We start from the raw sequence: 25,043 nt of genomic DNA on the forward strand, positions 1-25,043 counted from the left end.
CCAGCAGATCTCAGGCCTGTTTAACTCTCAGGTAAGTATCGAACCAGGACAGACTGCCTTCCACTACTTTGCACCTTATAAATAAAGTGAATTATAGAGGATTTAAAGCTTGAAGACTTTTAACTTTTAACTTCAAATCTATTCAGTGACGTCTGCAATCGTCTCTGATGCTGTTTGTGCTTTTCATTACGTCTGGCTGTTTGTTTTTCCTTCTCTCTGCTGAACTCAGGTCTCTCTCGCAGGTTATATATATATATAGTAGGAGACTTTTGTAGACCAAGTGATAGACTGTAGTGCTCTGTGGCAGAAACCGAGCAGGTGTGTTGGTTCTGTCTGAGGTTAACGGGTCAAAGGTAAAACCTTCACACCACAGAAACCAGGTCAACACAGCGAATCCTCCAACACACACACACACACTGTACATATGGAGCCCGCAGTTTGCAACTTGAATAATTATGCATTTATTTAATAATAGCAATTAGTGATTAACTAATGTGTTTTTGCATTAAACCCACTGCTCTGCTTCAATATTCAAACGGTTTTCACAGTTTACTTATATTAATCCATGTGGACGTAACCCTTTAATCCACACCAACAGCTCTCCTGTTTCGGCTGCTGTTATTTCACCTCATGAAGAACATGTCAATTTATAAACACAATAAAGCTGTAGACCTCCATCCACTCACTGTCTTCTGTTATCTGTTGTGTTGCGCTGACCGCCACCCGCTGCCGTTTGTATAGATGACAGTAAAGCTGGATGATGCAGCGAGGAGACACTAATCCTCCTGTTAAATCGTCTGAGCTACATCTGCCCTGCAGAGGATTAACCTGACAGACGGAGAGGGTGGGGGTGGGTGCAGTAGGTTTACAGTAACCTTTGGAAGAGAAGCAGACGCATGATTTTTCTTGATCTTTAATTAGCACACATATGTACATGTTCACTTTCGTCCAGGATAAAACAAACGTGATGCAGCCAGTCTGTGATGATCACTGGGGAAGTCTTCAGAAGCCTGCTGACTGAGAAGGTGTCTAATGTGGTGGAGTCTGAGAGCAGAGAGGTGGAAAGTGACAAGTACTGCACTTAAAGCAGCTATAATGGATATTTTTATAAAGATGTATGAAATGACAACATGCGAGGTGTCTCCGGTGGTGATGAACCTACAGAATTATCAGCTGAATCTGGAGTTTTTGTCCAAAGTTAACAGCACAGAACTCGACTAAAGATTCACTGTTTATGAATTATTCGCTGTATTTTAACGGCACTGATGATATTTCCAACATGTAAGCAGCTCCACAGGATCCTCTGGACAGATTTCGCTTCAAGAATCCTTTGCATACAGCACAGGGTTATAGGAGCAGTAACTGGTCTACTTCCACCTACAATTCATCTATAGAGAGCTAATTAAAAATCTGAATACACTGAATTCCTGAAAAAAGGTCAACCGTGAGTTGCGTCTAAACAAGGTTTGATTACATGAAAATCTGAAGGATTCTAACTTTAAAGTGCAGCTTTCAACAGAAGACACGAGTTAACGTGCGATCAGTTTCAGTCTCGGTGTTGGTTTTGGTGCTGAAGCTGGTTGGTCGGCACTAATACTGAGCCTGATATCCTGCCGACACCGAGAACGAATAAAAACAGAATTTAGAGGTCTTCATACTTTCCTGCCTTCTTTGTCATTCAGCTCTGAAAAACATGCTTCTTTGCTTCCTCAGAAAAAATACTCGTACAGCTAAAACTGCAGACAAACAGGAAAAACTGTATTTTTACCGTCTGCTCCTCTCCATCATGTCATAACGTTGTTCCCTCTCCTCTCATTTGTCTCCATACAAAGGTCTTTTCTCTTTCTCCCATTTCCTCCTCCATCTCCCGCCCGTCTCTGTCCTCTGTCTGTTACTTTCACCAGTTCTTTATATTCTTTTATCCAACACTTCTTTTTCCTCTCCTTATTCTCGCGTTCTTTCCCATCCTAATCTCTCTGTCCTCATCTCGTCATTTTGTCTTCTTCCGTCTCGCCTGCGTTACTCCTGCGTCCGGCTCCAGCTGACCGGTATCCACTGTGGTTCGTCCTGAGCCTCCTGGATGACGGAGCAGAGCTGCATGCAGGCGTCCTGCAGGTCGTCGTTCACCAGCACGCAGTCGAAAAGCTGTTTGTACTTCGCCTCCATCACCCGGGACGCCTCCTCCAGCTCCACAAAGTCATCCTCCTGCAGCAGGAGAAACACCAGGCTGCGTTTGTGTTTTCACAACCACAATAAACAGATACTCCTGCTGTTCTTTCACTGTCAGTTTTCTGCGCTTCAGACTTTCTCTCACTGCTTCTAGGAATCGGAGCTTTAGTATCTTGTGCTCTTACTGTGAACGCCCTGTTGACGGTGTAGTTGGTGATGATTCGGGCGTCTCTCCGAGTTTGTCGCAGTCTGTCTGGGCTGGGAGCTTTGATGAAGATCACGTAGGGCTTCAGTTTCCTCGTCCGCAGCGGCTGGACGCTCTGACAATAAAACAAACATATCTGGGATTACTGGATTCATCCGCCGCTGAAAGTAGTCCCCAACAAACGCACTGTTTCCTCCTTTAGTCTGATAAAAACTGCAGCGAGCAGCTGTTTGAGGAAACTACTGAGCCTTTTTAAACAGGAAACTATAGATCTGTGTTTTTAAAGATTTACGTCTTCAGCAGGAACCAATGGGCTCAGAGGTGAGCGCCGCAGACAGGAAGTGAGACGGTACTGAGAGACGGACCGACATGTTGCTGGTTTTGGTCTTTTCATGGGCAGCTGTGTCCTTTAACATGAGTGTTTTTGTTAAATGAGCCTGCTAGCTAGTTATCTTTCATTGTGTCTAACAGCACTTTAATGTAACACCATGTTTTGGAAAATTATGAAATTAATCTATTAACTGTTCAACACTGCTGTAAAGTAACCAGTTAGCACTCACCTGGGACCAAGAGCTCATTTAAAGTCGCCCTGTCCAGTTTTCTTGTAAACAAACAAAGATTCGGTTTCATTCTCACCAAAACACACGTGCGTATCCTCAAAGTCTGACAAATGTGTTCAATGCATTTCCTTCCTTATAAACATTTTCAAAGCTGGTTTAAAAAAAACAAACATTTTAAATTGTTTTGTTTCCATCCATGTTTGCTAGCTTGCAGTCTTCTTCCAAGGGTTTCTGAGGGTTCAACAAGTAAAACTCAGAATACAGTTCGATACCTGTTTCACCATCATGCCGGCCAAAGTACGAGAGTATGATGGAAAACCAGCAGCATGTTAGCGATGACTGGCTTCTTAATGAAACTCACATGTGGTTCAACATCGATGATGCACATCCGTCCTCGTTTTAGCACCTCATCAATAGCATCAGTGCTGGTCCCATACAGGTGTCCCTTAGACTCCCCGTACTCCACGAACCTGAACGCACATGAACACACACATAACAGGGCTACAAATAAAGCCCAGACAGTATGCAGCAAAGTCAAGTCTGAATCTACGGGAGAATGAAATAAAATCATTCGAAAAACAAAACAAAAAGTGGAAATAGTCAGAAGTAAAGAACAGAGACCTGTGGTTGCAGACCATGTACTCAAACAGCTCTTTGGTGACAAAGTGGTACTCTCTTCCCGTCTGCTCCCCTGCTCTGATTGGCCGAGTGGTGTCTGGAGGAACAGGGCGACAGCCAATCAAAACCGGTGTGTAATTATTCACTGATGTTTTTCAGTAAATCCTCTTCGGACCCCACCGGGCCTGTCGGCCTCCTGCGGCTTTTTACCTTCTTCACCAACAATCGCTGAACTACATGACTTTTACTTTGCTGGTCTGGAATCTGATTTATTAACACGAATTAAAACAATGTAAAATATGATCTATATTTTATTGGTAACATGATTTTGGAATAATTAGCTTGCTGCACAGTAATAAGCTCACGTCGCAGATAACTCTAACCGGACGAGTCTCCGCTGCGACTCTGAGTTCAGGATGAAGAAGCATCATATTGTTATAAACACGTAATAAAAGACAAACACACTGTGATATTATAACATGGGAGCGGCTGATCCCAGAGCTGTGCAGGAGATCTGACGCAATGATCGCCTCCGTCAGGATGAACTGTAATAACTCTGCTGATCCTCTGACTTTCCATCTAGCGCCACCATCAGGTCGACATGTTAACACTTTGGTTTCTGACCTGCAGAGCTGCTGACGCTCCCATCAGCCTCAGCTGCACTCTGTGTTTACTGCTAACTAGCTGCTAATTAGCTTAAATATTTTCATAATACTGCTCTGTCCTGTATTTATGCACATGCTTTATATCCTGCTCTTCTGGTTCAACCTGAACTGCATTTCGTTGCCTTGTACTTGTACATGTGCAATGACAATAAAGTTGAATCTAATGTAATCTAATCTAATCTAATGTTAGCATGCTAACACGCTAAACTAAGACAGCGAACACGGTAAACTGCTAGACTCTTGGCTTAGACTCTTAGTCTTGTTATAATTTATGTGGAAACTAAAACACAATTATTTCCCCAGGAAATCTAAAAATATGCATTTTGTTTTAATATACTGTCCTTTTCCCCTTTAATTCATGTTATTTTACGTAACACATAATAATTTATGTGAACTTTAAACTTTAAACTTTACTGAATACACATGTGGATAATATGTGGAATATGAGCAATATGAAAACACACCACCACAGTGTCTTTTCTGTCATTTAGATTCCCCTTTATCACCATGTGACACACAATGTAAAACACTAAACTTATTTTAACCGACGTGGAAACGCTTTGAATGCATGTGTCGGGTTTGTGGAGGGCACATACGAGGTACGGGTCCCTGGAAGGTGGAAGGGTTCAGTTTGATGAGTCTTTTCCTCAGTTCGTTAACTCCAACTCCTGAAGCTCCTGTCCAGAGGGAACAAAACGATCAATCAGTATTATGTACTGATAGCAGGATGGTCTCGATCAATAGCTAACAAAGGAATACAGGGACACTAACAGACAATATGAACAGGGTTTTACGCAGCAGGCGACAGGCGACTTGTGAGAGACCAGTTCAAGAAAGAACATTTCGAACTACAAAGGCTGTAACTTTGGAAGATGTCCACGTGATTTGAGTCCTCAATATGCAGAATGTACTATCAGATTGGATTATAATTATTGATTCATTAATGTGTAAGCATTGCCAGTGTTGTCTCTGGTAAAGGCGGAGCTCATTTTAACCGCTCTATTTACTGCCGGGTAGCTAATCTATAATAATACATCATCATTTATGTGTTGAATGTTGCTGAATATTCGTTATATTTTGTATTAATCTGAGCTACCTCAAAGCTGTGCTTAAGTACTGTAGCTACTTTAAGTAAATGTACTTAAATGTTGTGTGTAAATGCTTCGTTGCACCACTGCACCGAAGAGTAAAAGAGGTGATCTGGAGTTCGGCGTCGGTCTGGAGGATTTTAAATTCCATTTCACTGAAATAACACAACAATAACGTCAGTTAGCTTAGCATAAGCAGATATTTCCTCTCATTATAAACTGAATAAATACTGCTGACTCTGTTTTCTTCGTGTCTGCAGACAGAAATAAATAAAACACCTACATTTACAAAGATTTCTCTTTGAGCCTCTGAAGCTCTCATGTTTGGAAGTTATGCTAGCTCCTGATGCTACAGTGACTTCCTGTTTACATAGTTGATCGCTCCTGATTGGACGGCGCTACAGATGTTTCCTAGCAACAGATTTACACATCACTGAAGTCTTTACTCGCTGAGGAGTTTTAACGGTGCCACCTGATTTAGTGAATCACTAGTTAGTCGTTACTGAGAACTCAGGAAGGACATTTTGAAAGTCTTTCTGGGGGGGCGGAGGGTGTCATACGGCCTGCTGTACACATTGTAAAGCCCCTTGAGGCAATTTTGTGATATTGGGCTTAAAACTGACTTGAGAGCTGCTGCAGCCCAGTCCAGGTGATCAGCTCGCTTCAGGAAGTAATATAAACATCCCTCTCTCACCGACGAGGATGATGAGGCGGTGGTTCTCCTGCGGGGGGCGCTGGTACAAAGCCACTTCCTCGTAGGGCGTGGACAGAGCGCTGCTGTTGGGTGAGCAGGACGTGCAGGACTGCCGCCTCCTCCTGTAGGACGTCCTCCTCCAGAGACGGAAACTCCGACGGAAACCAGCTGATGAGGGTGAAGAACGCAATTCATTCATTCATTTACTGCACCTCCAGAGGATTACACTGAGAAACCGAGATACACTAGTACAAGGTTTAGGCCGCAAGAGCACTTTGGTTAGGGTTAGGGAAAACCAAGTAACTTTGGACTTTCTCAATAGTTTTCCAAGACCACGACCGAAACAGAACCACAAAGAGGCTCAGTGATGCTTTAGTTGCTCTCAGCGGTCACTGTAGGAAAACAAATGAAATACACTGTCGGCGAACATTTTGCTGAAACGTTCAATATCAACGTTTCGCGACTTGTCAGGAAGCCTACGTTCATTAAAAACCTTTCCTCACCACGCTGATAAAACGCGCGGCCTAATCCGAGCCATAAGCCTTCGTCGATCTGTTCATTCAGTTATTTCTACTGTTAAATTCACGACTCATCCATCAACATGCTCATTCACTCCTTCACGATGATCTGTGACTTAGTGTGTTAACTGACTGATTAACTGCGTCTTACCCAGGTAGATTCCATCAGTAACATCAGAGTCAGCCTCACCTGAAGGAAGAACACATGCACACTCTTCACTTGATTATCACTTTACACTTGATTTTGCTGCATTTTATTAAGCACGCAACTAAATTGTTAACACAGACAACCATTCTACTGTGGAAGATATAAAATGCCTAAATAAAACTAATCAAACAAAGAAATAAAGCGAATGTTCCTTTTTATGCATTAAGTGTGTCTTAATTAAGTTAAACACATTTGTTAAACAGTGAGGAGGTGTATCATGCTTCAGGTTTGTCCAGCAGAGGGCAGCACAGACCTGCCAACACTAAATACAAAGCACTGTCACAGTGTCATTAAACACAATGTTTTTCATTGAATTATGACTCAATACATGCATACATAAGGAAATAATAGAACAATGTGTGTTGTATTTTACTTTATTTCTTTGCTTGATTTGTTTTTATTTAGGTATTTAAAATTTTGTGATTCCGTGGTTCCCAACCTTTTTTGCTTGTGACCTCTCACAAAAAACACAGCGTCTAATTCTCATGTTTCAGAGAGATATTCCTCCTCTAAACTCCCATGGTTTCATTTCAATAACTGTTCAAATTATCCAATATTTCACTAAAATAAAGAAATAAAAAAGATCAGAGTTCAAAAACTGAAAACAGATTTGTGTTTCTTCTCCTTTCCTCTCCCATCAATCATCTCACGACCCCTCAGATTTATCTGGTGACCCTTTGGAGGGGCCCGACCCCTAGGTTGGGAACCACTGGACTGAACTTGCTAACTGTATATAAAGTAGTTAAAACTAGCTAACTGTGTATAAAGCAGTTAAACTAGCTAACTGTGTATAAAGCAGTTAAAACTAGCTAACTGTATATAAAGTAGTTAAAACTAGCTAACTGTATATAAAGTAGTTAAAACTAGCTAACTGTATATAAAGCAGGTAAAACTAGCTAACTGTGTATAAAGCAGTTAAAACTAGCTAACTGTGTATAAAGCAGTTAAAACTAGCTAACTGTATATAAAGTAGTTAAAACTAGCTAACTGTATATAAAGCAGGTAAAACTAGCTAACTGTATATAAAGTAGTTAAAACTAGCTAACTGTATATAAAGCAGGTAAAACTAGCTAACTGTGTATAAAGCAGTTAAAACTAGCTAACTGTATATAAAGCAGTTAAAACTAGCTAACTGTATATAAAGCAGGTAAAACTAGCTAACTGTGTATAAAGCAGTTAAAACTAGCTAACTGTATATAAAGCAGTTAAAACTAGCTAACTGTATATAAAGCAGTTAAAACTAGCTAACTGTGTATAAAGCAGTTAAAACTAGCTAACTGTGTATAAAGCAGTTAAAACTAGCTAACTGTATATAAAGCAGGTAAAACTAGCTAACTGTGTATAAAGCAGTTAAAACTAGCTAACTGTGTATAAAGCAGTTAAAACTAGCTAACTGTATATAAAGCAGTTAAAACTAGCTAACTGTATATAAAGTAGTTAAAACTAGCTAACTGTGTATAAAGCAGTTAAAACTAGCTAACTGTATATAAAGCAGGTAAAACTAGCTAACTGTGTATAAAGCAGTTAAAACTAGCTAACTGTGTATAAAGCAGTTAAAACTAGCTAACTGTATATAAAGCAGTTAAAACTAGCTAACTGTATATAAAGCAGGTAAAACTAGCTAACTGTGTATAAAGCAGGTAAAACTAGCTAACTGTGTATAAAGCAGTTAAACTGTGAGACATTTTACTGCACAACTAGTACTTTTACTACATGAAGCTAATAATACTTCTGTACTTTTACTCAAGTAGGAATTTGAATGCATAACTAATGGAGTATTTTTACATTGTTGTATTGGTATCTGAATATACTTCTTCCACCTGTCATTTAGTAAAACAACAAGTCTAAAAATGTGCAACCTTGAACTGCTGAGGAGGTGCACCTGCCTTCATGGTGATATAATATGACTCACTTATCTAACGATGCCCACCTCACTGTGCTATTCTGGCGGTTATGCTGCGAAGCCTTCAGTATGTTTGTTCTATGTTGTTTTTTAATAGAGTGGATAAAGCTCATGGCAGATCACTGAGAGACTCCAAAGTCTTTGTGTACAATCTTGAATTTTAGAAAGCAGCACAAAGAATCAAAAACTAATCAATCAACACGCAACTTCAGTGTTTTTCATCTGCATGTTGAACATGAGTCTGAACACCTACCAAACTGTGTTTCTTCCAGCTCTGTGAAAAGGAGAAAGACAGAAGTCACTTGTGGCGATTCATTTCATTTTGTATCACGTATTTATCATGGTGTCAGGCATGTGTTACCTGTCACGGTGCGTTTGTCATCAGTTCGATCGTCCTCTGGAACAGACAAAAAAAGCACTTTATTTAAGTTAAAGCTTGTTTCCACACAGTCAGGCTTCAGTACGGCAACAAATGTGTGATAAAAGGCTGCACAGAGTCTGATTTCCTGATGTCGGACAGGAACAATGTGAAGACCGAGCGCTGCTCTGCTGTGAAAGGACGCGACAGCAGCAGGACGTGAACGTGTTAAGACACATTTGCGATCAGCAGCCGAAGCAGCTCAGTTTAAGTCGCGCTGCGCGCGAGTCGTGCCGTCTTTAACAGCTCGGAAAACATACCGCATCGTTTTTATCAGCCTCGCGACTGAAAAACATCTCAAAGTTGCTCTCTATGCCTGCGATTAAGCGTCCGATCAGAACCGTCACAGCCGCTGTTTCTTAGCTTAGGGGTTAAATCACAAAGTCGGTCACTTCCACTTAAACTCGTTGCCACACTCCGTATTACACTATTAGTATAAGCACAAGTCGTGGGTACTGTGTGTATGTAACTTTGAGATTAATTGCTCTTGTATAGTGTCTATTTTATATACTTCTAATGATTTTTATTTGATGCATGAGAGCTGTAAGACCGTGGTGAGGTGTGCTGTAGGTGTGACAGAGGAGTTCAAGGTGGAGGTGGGCCTGCATCAAGGATCGGCTCTGAGCCCCTTCTTGTTTGCTCTGGTGATGGACGGGCTGACAGGTGAGGTTAGACAGGAATCTCCCTGGACTATGATGTTTGCGGATGACATTGTGATTTGTAGTGAGAGCAGGGAGCAGGTGGAGGAAAATCTAGAGAGATGGAGGTCTGCTCTGGAAAACAGAGGAATGAAGCTCAGCCGCAGTAAGACAGAATACAGGTGTGTCAATGAGAGGGACCCAGGTGGGACGGTGAGGTTACAGGGAGCAGAGGTGAAGAAGGTGCAGGACTTTAAGTACTTAGGGTCAGCGGTTCAGAGCGATGGAGACTGTGGAGAAGAGGTGAAGAGGCGAGTGCAAGCAGGTTGGAGCGGGTGGAGGAAAGTGTCAGGTGTGTTGTGTGATAAAAGAGTATCAGCAGAATGAAAGGAAAGGTGTTGGAGACGGAGGTGAGACCAGCGATGTTGGACAGCTTAGAGACAGCGGCGCTGCTGAAGACAAGAGGCAGAGCTGGAGGCAGCAGAGCTGAAGATGCTGAGGTCCTCTTTGGGAGAGACGAGGACGGACAGGATCAGGAACGAGGACATCAGAGGGACAGCTCATGTTAGACGTTTCGGAGATAAAGTCAGAGAGGACAGATCGAGGTGGTTTGGACGTGTTCAGAGGAGAGACTGTGAATATATTGGTAGAAGGATGCTGAGGCTGGAGCTGCCAGGCAGGAGGTCTAGAGGAAGACCAGAGAGGAGGTTTATGGATGTAGTGAGAGAGGACATGAAGCTAACTGGTGTGAGTGAAGAGGACGCAGAGGACAGGGTTAGATGGAGGCGCGTGATTCGCTGTGGCGACCCCTGAAAGGGAACAGCCGAGAGGAAAAGAAGAAGAATGATTTTTATTTGACTTTTCTCTTTTTATCTGTCCTTATTTCTGTCATCGCGCTGCTGCAGCACCTGAATTTCCCCTCCGAGGATCAATAAAGGTTTGTGTCATCGTGTCTGATCTGATGTGTCAGGATAGCAGGTGGGTGCGTCATGTAAAACAGCAAATAATAAAAGGCCTTAGCTCAACGCCGAGCTGCAAGTGGCGACACCTGCACCTGTCACACAGCGCCCCGCCTCATTATTCACAGTGCATGATGGTAGTTTAATGCAGTCGCAGCATCAGCATCTTCCCACAGCCACTGACGTCACACGAAAACACACCGAACTACCGGATCAAACAGGTGAATAAAAGCTACCTGACGCAGCAGGCGGCGTAACGCGCTCTGCTGCGTCAGGTGTGCCACCCACCGTTTTCAGCCAGGGTCACTGAGGCCGGCAGGTTAACAGAGAGAGAGAAGAAACAGCTGTTAAAGGTGATTCCTGCTGTCTGTGAGTCACATTCAGAGACTAACACACAGGTGGGGGAGAGCGGGAGCACCTGTGGGACACGACAGGACCACAGCGACACAACATGAAGCAACTCAGTGTTAGGGTTCACACTCACAGCTACACCTGTCCACTACAACGGGTTCACACTCACAGCTACACCTGTCCAGTACACTCACAGCTACACCTGTCCACTACAACGGGTTCACACTCACAGCTACACCTGTCCAGTACACTCACAGCTACACCTGTCCACTACAACGGGTTCACACTCACAGGTGTCACACTCACAGCTACACCTGTCCACTACAGTACACTCACACAGTACACTCACAGCTACACCTGTCCACTACAACGGGTTCACACTCACAGCTACACCTGTCCAGTACACTCACAGCTACACCTGTCCACTACAACGGGTTCACACTCACAGCTACACCTGTCCAGTACAACGGGTTCACACTCACAGCTACACCTGCCCAGTACACTCACAGCTACACCTGCCCAGTGCAACGGGTTCACACTCACAGCTACACCTGTCCAGTACACTCACAGCTACACCTGTCCACTACAACGGGTTCACACTCACAGCTACACCTGTCCAGTACACTCACAGCTACACCTGTCCACTACAACGGGTTCACACTCACAGCTACACCTGTCCAGTACAACGGGTTCACACTCACAGCTACACCTGCCCAGTACACTCACAGCTACACCTGCCCAGTACAACGGGTTCACACTCACAGCTACACCTGTCCAGTACAACGGGTTCACACTCACACTCACAGCTACACCTGTCCAGTACACTCACAGCTACACCTGTCCACTACAACGGGTTCACACTCACAGCTACACCTGTCCAGTACAACGGGTTCACACTCACACTCACAGCTACACCTGTCCAGTACAACGGGTTCACACTCACAGCTACACCTGTCCAGCGCAACGGGTTCACACTCACAGCTACACCTGCCCAGACAAAGGGTTCACACTCACAGCTACACCTGTCCAGTACACTCACAGCTACACCTGTCCAGTACAACGGGTTCACACTCACAGCTACACCTGTCCAGTACACTCACAGCTACACCTGTCCACTACAACGGGTTCACACTCACAGCTACACCTGTCCAGTACAACGGGTTCACACTCACAGCTACACCTGTCCACTACAACGGGTTCACACTCACAGCTACACCTGTCCAGTGCAACGGGTTCACACTCACAGCTACACCTGCCCAGTACACTCACAGCTACACCTGCCCAGTGCAACGGGTTCACACTCACAGCTACACCTGCCCAGTACACTCACAGCTACACCTGTCCAGTGCAACGGGTTCACACTCACAGCTACACCTGCCCAGTGCAACGGGTTCACACTCACAGCTACACCTGCCCAGTACACTCACAGCTACACCTGCCCAGTACAACGGGTTCACACTCACAGCTACACCTGCCCAGTGCAACGGGTTCACACTCACACTCACAGCTACACCTGCCCAGTGCAACAGGTTCACACTCACAGCTACACCTGCCCAGACAAAGGGTTCACACTCACAGCTACACCTGTCCAGTGCAACGGGTTCACACTCACAGCTACACCTGCCCACTACAACGGGTTCACACTCACAGCTACACCTGTCCAGCACAACGGGTTCACACTCACAGCTACACCTGCCCAGCGCAACGGGTTCACACTCACAGCTACACCTGCCCAGACAAAGGGTTCACACTCACAGCTACACCTGCCCAGTGCAACGGGTTCACACTCACAGCTACACCTGTCCACTGCAACGGGTTCACACTCACAGCTACACCTGTCCAGTGCAACGGGTTCACACTCACAGCTACACCTGTCCACTGCAACGGGTTCACACTCACAGCTACACCTGTCCAGTACACTCACAGCTACACCTGTCCACTACAACGGGTTCACACTCACAGCTACACCTGTCCAGTACACTCACAGCTACACCTGTCCAGTACAACGGGTTCACACTCACAGCTACACCTGCCCAGTGCAACGGGTTCACACTCACAGCTACACCTGTCCAGTACAACGGGTTCACACTCACAGCTACGCCTGCCCACTACAACGGGTTCACACTCACAGCTACACCTGCCCAGTGCAACGGGTTCACACTCACAGCTACACCTGCCCAGTACACTCACAGCTACACCTGTCCAGACAAAGGGTTCACACTCACAGCTACACCTGCCCACTACAACGGGTTCACACTCACAGCTACACCTGTCCACTGCAACGGGTTCACACTCACAGCTACACCTGTCCACTGCAACGGGTTCACACTCACAGCTACACCTGCCCAGTACAACGGGTTCACACTCACAGCTACACCTGCCCAGTACAATGGGTTCACACTCACAGCTACACCTGCTCAGTACAACGGGTTCACACTCACAGCTACACCTGCCCAGACAAAGGGTTCACACTCACAGCTACACCTGCCCAGGGACAGTCTGCTCTGTTGGCCTTGCTCATGGGCAGCCCAGTGGTGGTCGTGATGTAAATGTCTTGTGTACAAGGTTTCACGTGGACGCTAAGACAGTTTATCAACATAGAAACAACTGCATACCAGTTTACTCCGTGTTCCTTTAAAGAGTGACACGTACTGTTTATTTATAGCTCATTTAAAGAAATGGTTAATCAGCTCTGCCATCTTTATAAATCATAGTGTCCTGCTGTCGCCAGTCTGTCCTCAGGTACCTGCATGCAAGTCTTTCACTGTGGCAGAGTGACTTATGTATTTTATATTCTGTACGTGCTTTTTATTAGTGTCTAATGATGCAGCACAGTGTCGTCTTATTTAGTGCATGTTTCTATTAAAATTAATATTTCCCATTTCATTGCTTTGCATCTTGTATTGTGCGCCTGTGTTGCATGTTTTAATTAGTGCCTGATAATGTAATATAACATCCTGTCACATCTATATTCTCTCTTTTTATTATTGCTCTGCATGCATATAAACTATTTCTATAAATAGCTGTACCAGTCAATAACTGTAGATTCACACCAATGCACATTCAGGTTAGTGATAATAATGATGAGTCCTCACAGGGTCTGATGCAGGTATGCACCTGTAATGGCTGACACCACCACTGTTCCCTCTGTTTACTGCAGAGAGAGAAGAGAGGGAGATGATAAATGAACCGAAAACACTAGAAAACAGACAGTTTAGCTACTTCAAATGATGCCTGTGTGGCTTTTCAAGGAGAAATGCCAGAAATCTGCTGGTTCCAGATTCTCAGAAGTTTGGATTTTTCTGCTTTCATTTGTCATATGTGATAAATATAAGTTAATCTCGTATCTCTTAATTAAAATGGGTTTTGGACGGTTGGTCAGACAGAACAACACATCTGAAGACATCATCTTGGATTCTGGGAAACTTAATACTAATTTACAGATTTATAATAATCAATAATTAAAATAATAGCCCTACAGAACTGTTGCAAAATGTTCACTGAAAACGTTATAACACCCACTCATGGTAACTAAAGCGTGATTACCGTTTCTCACACTTTCAATATTCTCAAGTTTAACATTCATTTTTCACACAAAAATGTCTTAACAGCATGCCTTAATAAATGATAAAATATATATAGAACAATAAATAAAACAGAGAAAACATCTAGAATTGAACATGTAGGTATAGAAATGATTAACACGTTATGACTAAATCGGTCACAGCGACAGACACAGAGACTTAAAGCAAGACAATATTATAGCTTCTCCAATCACAACAAACACAACATGTATAGATTTAACATCAAAGACTACAGTATTTCATATTGTCACCAGCGGTCAGTTATTTTATCCATAACATTCAGCTTTCTCAACGCTTCTTGTCGTTGAGAGAAGGGTAGTTTCTGTTTTCCTTCGGAGCAGTTTTTACAGCTTCCTGCCAGCTCCACCAATCAGATGGCTAGGACAGCCTGCACTGAGGAAGTGATGCCTTAGAGACAAAACTCGGGACCAAGAAATGTCACCACAGACTTACAGGTGCGTTGCCATGAAATGAAAACACAAGTTTGACAAGACGTTCGCAGCGATGGATTATTTAACTCAATTAATCGAACATGCTGAAATGTTAAAGCTGGAAATCTGTGAATTTGACATGGAGCTATTTTGTTATATCACCACAGTATATGATATTTGTATTATATTGAGCAGAGGATGACGTCACACCAGGCTGTGTTGTTAACGCAGCCTCTCTGTGCTTTGATCATACAGCCGGTGAATTCAACTCCGTGAATTAAGGATTAACTTCGACCAAACCAGAGCTGGTGACTGAGGGAACAGTGGAAAGACTAACAGAGACGGTTTTGGTGAGTCCTATTTTGTTTCTGTCCAGTTTGAATGTAGTGTGTTTTTGTGATGGTCTGCAAGCTAAAATTATTGTTTTTTTCAATGGAGTCTTGTGGCGGGTGAGAGTGATATAACGGCTGGATCTTTAATAATGTTGTCAGACACTTGGAACAACAACCTGAGCCTGTCGGTGGCAAAAACAAAAACAGCAGCCATTGTAGCTCGAGCCAGAATTTTATCAAACGCGGTGAATCAAGGGCTGATTGCGACCAAACCAGAGTGGGTGAATGCTGGAACAGTGACCGTTTTGGTGAGTTTTATTTTGTTTCTGTCCAGTTTGAATGAAGTGTGCTTTATGATGATCTGCAAGGTAAACTGATGATTTTTCAATGGAGTCTGGTGCACAGTAGTGGGCATTTGTTTTGTGACATTTAGTGGCAGTGACTGTCGCTTACGGCTCCTTTAAGTTCACAGTGTCAGGTGTTAAACTGGGTCTCTGCAGCAGATCTTCACTGGGAGGATCTAAACTAACTGCAGCCTGTGAGAGGCATCACCTCTTCAGCATGCTGGCAGAGGGAATCAGACCCGCGCAGGACACAGTACAGGGCAGCTTCCTGGCCTGCCACCACTGTCCGTCCGACTGGTCGACCACCTCCAGCAGGTCTCCTCTGCTGAATGCCATTCCTGCATTCGGACAGGGGATGGAGGAGTCCTGCAGGGGGCAGTAGTCCACCATCGCCTTCATATACACCTGACAGACAGAGAGAGGGATTAGAGGAACTTATTAAAAGAAATCTTCCAAATGCCAGTTTAAACATCTGCCCACAAAACTGATTTCTAGAGACATTTATTAAAGACTGTAATCATTTTAAATACAACTTTATTGATCCCTCCAGGGGCAACTGCATGCAGCCACCCAGGTCAACAAACACACACTCAAAAAAACCAGGAGAATAGAAAACACAAAGCTAAAATGACAGTGGTACTTTATTTCAGTATTTTGATTTCATGCTACTTTAAACTTCTACGCCACTACAGTTATTTCACAGCTGAAGTTACTTTTCAGATCAAGATTTCACAAACATGTTATCAGTGTATAGAATATGATGCTTGATGTTTGAGATTTAACCACTCAAACGTACATAAAGCATTTAAAATGAGCTCCACCTCAACTGGCTACTTAATTAAAATGCTGTTTACATGTTAAAACATCAATAATAATTCTCCAGTAATTTAATGATATAACACTGACACAAACCATTCTGACAAACGAATACTTTTGATACTTTGAGTAGATATTGCTGATGATACAAAATGTACTTTCTGTTTTACTTTCACTTAAGTGACATTTTGAATTCAGGACTTTTACCTTTAATTTCTATCGTGTGCTGTCACTTCTTTTACTTAAGTCAATTACTTGAATACTTCTTCCACCGCTGTAAAACAATGCAAGTGATGCCTTGACGGCAGCAGTGAGAACACGCTTGCTAAAATGTGCCCAGGTGAGTTAAATTATTGATTTCGTCCCTTTTCACTCCAATAATCTTTGATCTCAACAATACTGTCAAGACTGTTTCTTCACTGAACTCTTTGCTGATCTCGCTTAGTGTTTACATCCCACTTTAGCTGGTTTTCAAACACTGGACCAAAGTACTTGTAAAGACTGACAATGTCAACGCTCTGATATTATTTCTGATACGTCTAAAATCACTAATTATTAGTTTAGGAAACATTGAACTCCAAAAACTTGTCAGGCAGCAGTTGAGACTCTGAGGAATGTAGAGAATAAGAGAAGCAGCGCTGTCTTTTTGCAAAGTGTCAGTTTATAAGATCAATACTAAATATAAACCCTCCTCTGTGTTTTTCACAAGTATACATTCTTCTTGTTCGTCCGTTTTCTATAAATAAATTGTGGCTCCAGACCACAATTACGATCTGTTGTCAATGAAACCACAAATTCTAGTTTTTACACTTTTTTGTACAGATTAAACAAACAACATACGACGTGTTAATCAGTGAACTTTAGAGGAGCTGGTAGGTGGATTTTGTTACATTTGGCCAGAGCCAGGCTAGCTGTTTCCCCCTGTTTCCAGTCTTTATGCTAAGCTAAGCTAACCTGCTGTTGGCTGCAGCTTCATATTTAAGAGACAGATATGAGAGTGGTATCGATCATCATCTAACTCGCGGCAAGAAAGCGAATACCGGTAAGTTTATTTCCAAAACTGATGAACTGTTTCTTTAAAGCTGCTGTAGCCAAAATAAGATGCACTAAACACCAAAGTGATATACTAGCCTATAGTAGCATAATTGCTATATTTTAATAGTAAATAGATGTCTTTGCGTTGAGGAGATAGGTTGCCAGTTTAAACGAGTATTTTTTAAGATAGGTGTTACCTTTAAATAGAATTTTGCACATTAAGTTTCCAGTATATGTATTACTCATAACGAGATACTGGCAGCTCCTAAATTTTTACATTTTTATGTGATTCAAGATGTATTTAGTTGTGATATCATTATGAGAGGGCAGTAGAGAGACAGAATCCTTCACCTGAGGATGTTTGGTGGATGTTTCTTACCGACGTCTGGCTGCTGCTGCTCTGAGCTGCATTTGGAATGACTTTAAACAGGATAGTTCCCCGGGAATTGATCTGACAGGAAGAAAAACACAACTAGTAAATAACTGATAAATCGTCTTAATATTCAGATCACAAGTACGAACACCTGCGGTCACCACACAACTTGAAATCCCACAAACACTTTGCAAACAAAATTAGCTATTTTATATTTACGTATCTTTCTTAAATGTGCTTAATATTGTTTTGTGTCACCACTAGAAATATTTATTTAGTGATTTTTATTTATTTATTTTTCAGGTGACCTACCAGTATCTGGATGACCTGTTCTGGCTCCAGACCCACCACAGGATTTCCGTTCACCTCCACTAACAGATCACCAGGATGGAGGAGTCCTGGGACACACACACACACACACACACACGTTTAATACATCATTTGGATCTCGGGTATTGTACCTTCTATACACACATATGCACACACACACACATATATAGTTAATACAGTTTTATCTCACCGCTGCGGTCGGCCAGTCCTCCATGAATCACCCTGGCGATGTAGATCTCTCCCGTCTCCTCGTCCCTCCTTATAGTCGCCCCCTATAAGACAGACAGACAGACAGTTACTCCAGATTTAACAACCTTCAATGGCTACAGTAGCAGTAACTACCATCTTTCGTATAAATAGAGGGGAAACAGATGGGAATGTAAATTGGGAAGGGATACAAATGGAGGATCGGATGAAAGCATCTGATGACGGAAGTCCTTAAACCGTGAGCTGATATCCGTTAAAGCTAGGATAGGTAATGTATTTCAGAATCCTTTTTTGTTATATTTGTTGAAATTTTCTTTACATCCCGACAGCAAACAATAAATCAAATGCTCTGAAAAAAATTTAGAAAAAAATCTGGTATCTCTGGCTGTTGCAGGCCTGTGATAAGTCCAACCAATCATTTAATTTGGTCTGAATGAAATGATTGGCTGGCCTACTGTACCTACCTGCCTACCTACCTACCTACCTGCGCTCTCTGCCCGCGCACTCATTGGACATGAAAATGTGTTTTGGAGGAGTGGCTTTGGAGGCCTGAAGGGAGGGGGTGGGAGTTCAAAATCTGCTGTCTCTTGCTGGTTTCTCTAAAGTTACCCTAGCTTTAAAGGTCACAGCCAGAAGTGGAACACTTTGGTTATATACAGTCTTTAGTTCATGCCTAGTCTTGGTCCCTATTGGCCACCATACACACTCTCAGTCAGCCAATCAAATCAAAGCAAAAAAAAAAAATAAAAAAAGACCTTTTGCCTTCATGTGCTCCTCATAAGTTTATAAGCAAAGACAACAGAATATCAGCATTGAGTAAACAAAACTATCAGCATGCTAACATGTTGATGTTTAGTAGTTATATTGTTTACCATGTTCTTCGTTTACTGTGTTAGCATGCTAACATTAGCTAATTAGCACAAAACACAAAGTACAGCTGAGGCTGATGGGAGCGTCATCAGTTCTGCAGGCATTTGGCCATGAACCAAAGTGTTGGACACATTAACATGTCGACCTGATGGTGGCGCTAGATGGAAAGTCAGAGGATCAGCAGAGTTATTACAGTTCATCCTGAGGGGAGCATGAATGTCTGAACAAAACATGAGTGGTAATTTAAAAAAAAATTCTGCATATACTTGTAATGCAATACTAGTTTGGGTGACACATTAATATTGTTCGTTACTAAAAATATTGCTTCGTGACACATCGCTGCTAGCACAGTGGCTAAGTACCACCACAGCTCTGCTCTCATTACAGCTTGTAATGATATTAGAGAGACTGGGCTGGACCTTTTGACAGTCAATAATTTGCTCAAGTCTTTCTAACTCCACACCACCAGATTATTTCATTTACAAACTTGTCGTCTTCAGCCCCAACCAACGCTGACTCAAGTGACATCACTTGAGGACATTTATCAGACTTTTTACAGCTCCCTCTGGAGACACTAAAGACTTTATACTACTTGTTTCACATATGCAGTAGCACTCCCCAACACCTGGAAACACACACTGAGGTGGAAAATCAGTGGAGGTCCCCTTTGCATCATAATTATGCAGATGACACCCAAATTTACCTTGCTCTGTCACTAAGCAACTACTGTCCCATTGATGTGTCATTAAGCCACTCAATGATCTAATAGGCCTAGACTTCCTTTAACTAATTAAAGACAAATTAAGATAACTGTCATTTCTGCAAAATAAAAAGGCTTAGACTAAGCGCTCATCTTGACCATGTGTATTGATTGAATGTGAGTAGTGTATTATAATATATTTCCATTTGGATTTTTGTACCAGCCTTAACTTATGGGCAGACTGTGTGACAAGAGAAACTCCAAAGAATGAAAGAGCGACGATGACGAGGGTCACAATTTTAAGGATAGCTGGATGAAATGGGAGATGTAGGTTGAGAAAATGAAATTTTTTGTACCTTTAAATATTTGTTTTTTCCCCCTTCGAGTGATAAATCCAGAGATGAAAAAACAACTAACAAGTGTTGTCCAAGAATTGATATCAGTCTGCTTCTGGTAAATGGTTAAACTTAAACTAATAATTGGGATCCAATTGCTGATGTAGATCTACATTAGAATAAAAAGAACTAGTTGTATTTTAGTCAGTTTCAGAGTCCATTTTCAATGCCAGAGCAGACAAATGGAAGACAGTTTGGATTTAGCCTATTTATTCTTTTTCTTCTTCTTGGTTGTCAAGCAGCCTGTGTTGTTACAGTCTTGTTGGTCCTCCAGAGAAGCTCTAGAAACCGTTCCATTGTTGAGCCTCACCTGTCCAATACTACCACTTGCCCTGTGGGTGGCACCAAAGGTCACAACCGTCCTTTTGGAGCCTCCGTTCATTCGTTTTGGACTCCTAGATGTTGCAAAACCATCCACACAGGAACTGACAGATGTGGACGAAGAGGATGAGGAGCAAGAAGAAGAGGAAAACGAGAGGCGGCGTGGGTAGGGTGTGGGAGGTTTGCGGACCACTTTGGGAGACATTGAGGAGACCCTTGGAGGAGGAGGGGGAGGAAGGCGCTGTTTCGGCCTGCGTGGAGGTGACAACTCGGGGTGTTTGCTGGCCACAATGAGCCCCTGGAGCTTGTCAACCACCTCAGCCAGCAGGTTGAGCGCCTGGGCGTTCTCTTCCACGCTATCTGTGATCATATCTGTCGCTGCCGTCATCTTCTGGCCAAGATGGCGAATGTCCTGAGTGCCATGCTCAATACTGCTGGCCACCGTCTGAACAGTGGACCTGAGCTCCTCCACGCTGCATTGTTTGGTGAACTCAGGAGGCTGAGGATGTTGACGGAGTTTTTGTTGTTGCTGCTCTTTTCTTGTCTGTTTTGGTTGGTTCTGGCATCCATTGTGACGAGGAGCAGCAGAGTACTGGACCATCAAGGGATGATTTAGAGGCTCTTCTTGGCGTTTGTTATGAGATCCAGTTTGACACCCACGTTGCCTGCCAGGGGTGGGGAGAGTGCTAACCCCCTGCTGCCGAGTGGAGGGATGAGCCGCTGGACTAGAAGGTGCTGTGTGGGCTCTAAGAGGGTTCATCCCAGTACAAGTGGGGGTTCTGCCGGGTGTAGGGATGTTCCTTGAGTGTCCCCCTGTAGCCCTCTTTTTGTATAGGACGGGGGAGTTGGGAAGGCTGAGACTGTAAGCTGGGACTGGAGGAGGAGGGTAGGCGTAGTCATCACTGCTCCCTCCAGTAGAGGCACCTTCTCTCTCGTTGTGTTTAGGTTTCTCTGAAAATGAACCTCCATGTAGGGAGGCGGAAGAAGAAGACAACAAAGAAAGTTGGCAAAATCAGTGCCAACATTAACGTGAAATACACATTGTTGAAAAGGAACGGCAATGCAGGAAAAACTAAAAAAGGAGCAGAATGATGGTAAGATTTCTTTTGACTTTGTGATGACTGAGGGATGGTGAGGATGATAGTAAGTTTGTGAGTTGCAAGATACACAATGGATGAACTGATAGACGAAATGTTTGTCGCCTTCCAACACATTTGCTGGATGGATCAAAAGACGGACTTTTGGACAAAGGAATGGGCAAATGCAGAAATGGATGAATGAATGAATGAAGGGATGGACAGAAAGTATTAAATACTGGGCCTGTATTTATCAAACACCTCAGATAGGATGGACAGGAATCAGTCCTACTTTTAGGACTAGGAGCATTTTATCAACTTTCCTAACCCTTACCGTTAGGAAATCACTCCTATCTCTTTAGAGGAGCTTTAATCTATTTTTAATCCTGATTGTCCATACTGTAATTTTCTATTTTGGTCTATTCTGTACACACAACATCTATTTCCTGTCTGTCCTGAAGAGGGATCCTTCCTCTGCTGCTCTTCATCAACTATGTTTTCCCATTAAAGGGTTTTTTGGGGGGGGGGGAGTTTTTCCTTATCCGAATCGAGGGTCTAAGGACAGAGTATGCTGTACAGATTGTAAAACCCCTCAAAGCAAATTTGTGATTTGTGATATTGGTGATATGATATGATTGTTTTTGATAGGTCAATAAATCAAACTTTGAATTCACTAACTTCCCCAAGCATGAAGTTATGGAAAAACAAGCTGCATTAATGCAAATCGTGGATTTATTCATTTAATCCCTGTATAACATTTCTGAAATCGTAGCTATATACAAGAGATGTGTTCATATTACAACTGTTACAACCGTTGATGGTACTGTGTATTTCCCTACACTGGGTGACATTACAAACGTGTTAACAGGCGGTGTAGCCGAAAGGTGAGTTGGAAAGTGGAAGAGAAGATAAATTTCATGTTTTCAGCATCAACGCAATGTGTGCAATATGCACAATAGATGCAAGACGCAGTGCTAACACAGGAAGTGTTAATGATGTAATTGGATGAGTAGGTTATGTCATGCAGCTGAATCGAATTAGCTATTTTAAAAGTGTTTATGTTTGTTTACAGCCTATTGAGATGTTGGGAAATATTGTGAGATTTATGCTTTTTATTAATTTTGGTGTCTTATTTTTAGCATATTAAACCGAGCCAGCTTAGTCAAGTATAACATTTTCCTATACACATTAAAAAGTAGTTCTATTTTCTGTATTTTGTATTTGAACTTTGCGACTGAGACTGTACTGATGTACAGTTGTGTGTCGGCGGTTATTTCTCTTCATTTAATCTTCAAACAACTTCAGGAGCGATTCTGAGAAACTGTTCTTCACTGTCGCTCCTTCGGTGATTGGATCGGACAAAGAATGACTGAATGAAAAAAGAGACAGATGATTGGTGATTGGATAGATTGACTGTCTTCCTCCTCTTACCAGTGCAGGGGGCGGGACTAAAGACAGAGGGAGCTGATTGGTTGAGCCCTTTCTTCCAAAGCTCTGCAGTTTGCGGACACAAACAGCAGCTTCCTGTTGACTCATAGCGGGGGAGGAAGGGACGAGACTGTGCTCCCCTGGGGAGGGGCAAAGGCCTGGCTTCACTTTCAGTTGCTCTAAGCTCCTCCCCCGACCACGCCCTCCTCACAGGGACGAGACGCTCCAACGTGAGGCGATGAAGGCTGCTCCAGCGACTGCGAATCACTCCTACTCCGTCTCCTACAATTCCTCTGCGCTCTTCTCCATTCTTGGTGAACAAAAGATAAAAAACTGAAATGTTTATGGTTTAAAAAGGAAGATCTTTTCTCACAGCTTGAAATTAAAACGAATATCTGTAAGGCAGTGATTGATCAATGACCTAATGGTTACTTGGTGGGCTGCTGAGGCTTCATTCTTTCAGCCCCCAGCCAGATTACTACAATGACTGATGACATGTTTCACACATGCTTTGGCAATGTTAACATCTGTTTCCCGGCCCAGTTGAATTGAAAATTGAATTGAATAGATTCTAACTGGTCAGTGCGATCAATTATTCAACCCTGCCTCCTAGAAATTCTGTTTATATACTACTGATTTGTTTTGAGGATTAGATTTTGTAGGGAAATGTAATTGCTGCCAGGACTATGTTTTATGTAGTGTAGGAAGTTCTACATGTATGCACACAAGTAAATGTGTAGAAGCAGAGGACTTTAGCACCGGAGACCAGGGTCCACATCCTGAGTCCTGCGTGTGGTTCTGTTCAGGCAACAAAAACCCTTTGGTTAAAGCAATAGTTTCACAACTTAGGAAATATGCTTATTTGCTTACCTGCCCAGAGTTAGATGAGACGGTAAATATGAAGCTCAACAGCAGCCGGTTAGCTTAGCTTAGCATAAAGACTGGAAACAGGGGAAGCAGCTAGCCCGGCTCTGTCCAAAGGTAGCAAAATCCACCCACCAGCAGCTCTAAAACTCACTGATTAACACGTTATATCTCGCTGTTTAATCTAGTGTTTAGTTTAATCAGTGAAAATGTCGCAGATACGTTCAGTAGTAGTTAGTAGAATATCAATGGGATTTCCAGGAGACAAGGTTCAGATATTAGTTATAGATCAACAAACTGTTACTTCAGAGAGAGTATTGGTCTTGAATGCTCCACTGACAAACAGAAAAATTCCTCCTTTGGAATAAGGAAGAATAAATAACGTAATGTTTTCAGGTTTGACCGGTTTTAGCATTTTATAACTTCTCTTGTAGATTTAGAGGAAATTGCAAATAACAGACATCCTTAAAGACCCTTTTTGTCAGATTTGGGCTACTCCTCGACACCGTAGCAGTCAGAGACGCCACTGCAGCCCATTGATCAACCCCGGGACACTGACAACGACAGTTACACCAGGAGAGCTTCACTTCCCTCCAAACAAAAGCTTATACCGTTAGAACAATTTACTACTACTAAGAAACTACAATCACACACATTCTACTCATTGGGGCTTCATGTGAACAAATGAATCAGTGTTTCCTTATAGAACTAAACTGTAGAGTAAACTAAACTGGGAAATAAAAAAAATGCTTCTGTCTCACCAGCGGCTGGTTGTTCTTCACCAGACAAATGATCCTCATGGCCTCCTCGTCCTCAGGCAACTCATCGGGCAGAGGGGGTAAAACAGGTCCGTAGTCTGACCGGGCTACGCTGTCGTGGGCTGACAGGAGGGCCTGAGAGACGGGTAACAGGTGTTGTAACAGAGCATCAAATCTGAGTCATG

At 42.9% G+C, this 25,043-nt stretch overlaps 1 protein-coding gene across 13 annotated transcripts in view; it reads right to left on the reverse strand.

Annotated features, from left to right (window-relative positions):
- Nucleotides 1-897: 897 nt before the first annotated feature.
- Nucleotides 898-25,043, reverse strand: part of LOC122885134 (MAGUK p55 subfamily member 4-like) — a 31,410-nt gene continuing 7,264 nt past the window's right edge. The window contains exons 6-23 of one of the 13 annotated variants that reach the window (XM_044215835.1): nucleotides 24,862-24,993; nucleotides 23,240-23,546; nucleotides 20,722-21,695; nucleotides 18,430-18,511; nucleotides 18,222-18,307; nucleotides 17,916-17,987; nucleotides 15,894-16,090; nucleotides 14,090-14,148; nucleotides 10,932-10,949; nucleotides 8,990-9,025; nucleotides 8,882-8,902; nucleotides 6,669-6,707; nucleotides 6,000-6,167; nucleotides 4,814-4,894; nucleotides 3,556-3,649; nucleotides 3,296-3,404; nucleotides 2,355-2,489; nucleotides 898-2,205 (exon numbers count right to left, since the gene is read on the reverse strand). In XM_044215835.1, coding sequence (XP_044071770.1) covers nucleotides 2,020-2,205; nucleotides 2,355-2,489; nucleotides 3,296-3,404; nucleotides 3,556-3,649; nucleotides 4,814-4,894; nucleotides 6,000-6,167; nucleotides 6,669-6,707; nucleotides 8,882-8,902; nucleotides 8,990-9,025; nucleotides 10,932-10,949; nucleotides 14,090-14,148; nucleotides 15,894-16,090; nucleotides 17,916-17,987; nucleotides 18,222-18,307; nucleotides 18,430-18,511; nucleotides 20,722-21,695; nucleotides 23,240-23,546; nucleotides 24,862-24,993 — 2,796 coding nt within the window. In that variant the 3' untranslated portion in view covers nucleotides 898-2,019. The other 12 variants (XM_044215840.1, XM_044215841.1, XM_044215836.1 and 9 more) reach the window with 12 other exon arrangements.

This window comes from Siniperca chuatsi, linkage group LG12 (assembly GCF_020085105.1).
Source record: "Siniperca chuatsi isolate FFG_IHB_CAS linkage group LG12, ASM2008510v1, whole genome shotgun sequence".
NCBI lineage: Eukaryota > Metazoa > Chordata > Actinopteri > Centrarchiformes > Sinipercidae > Siniperca > Siniperca chuatsi.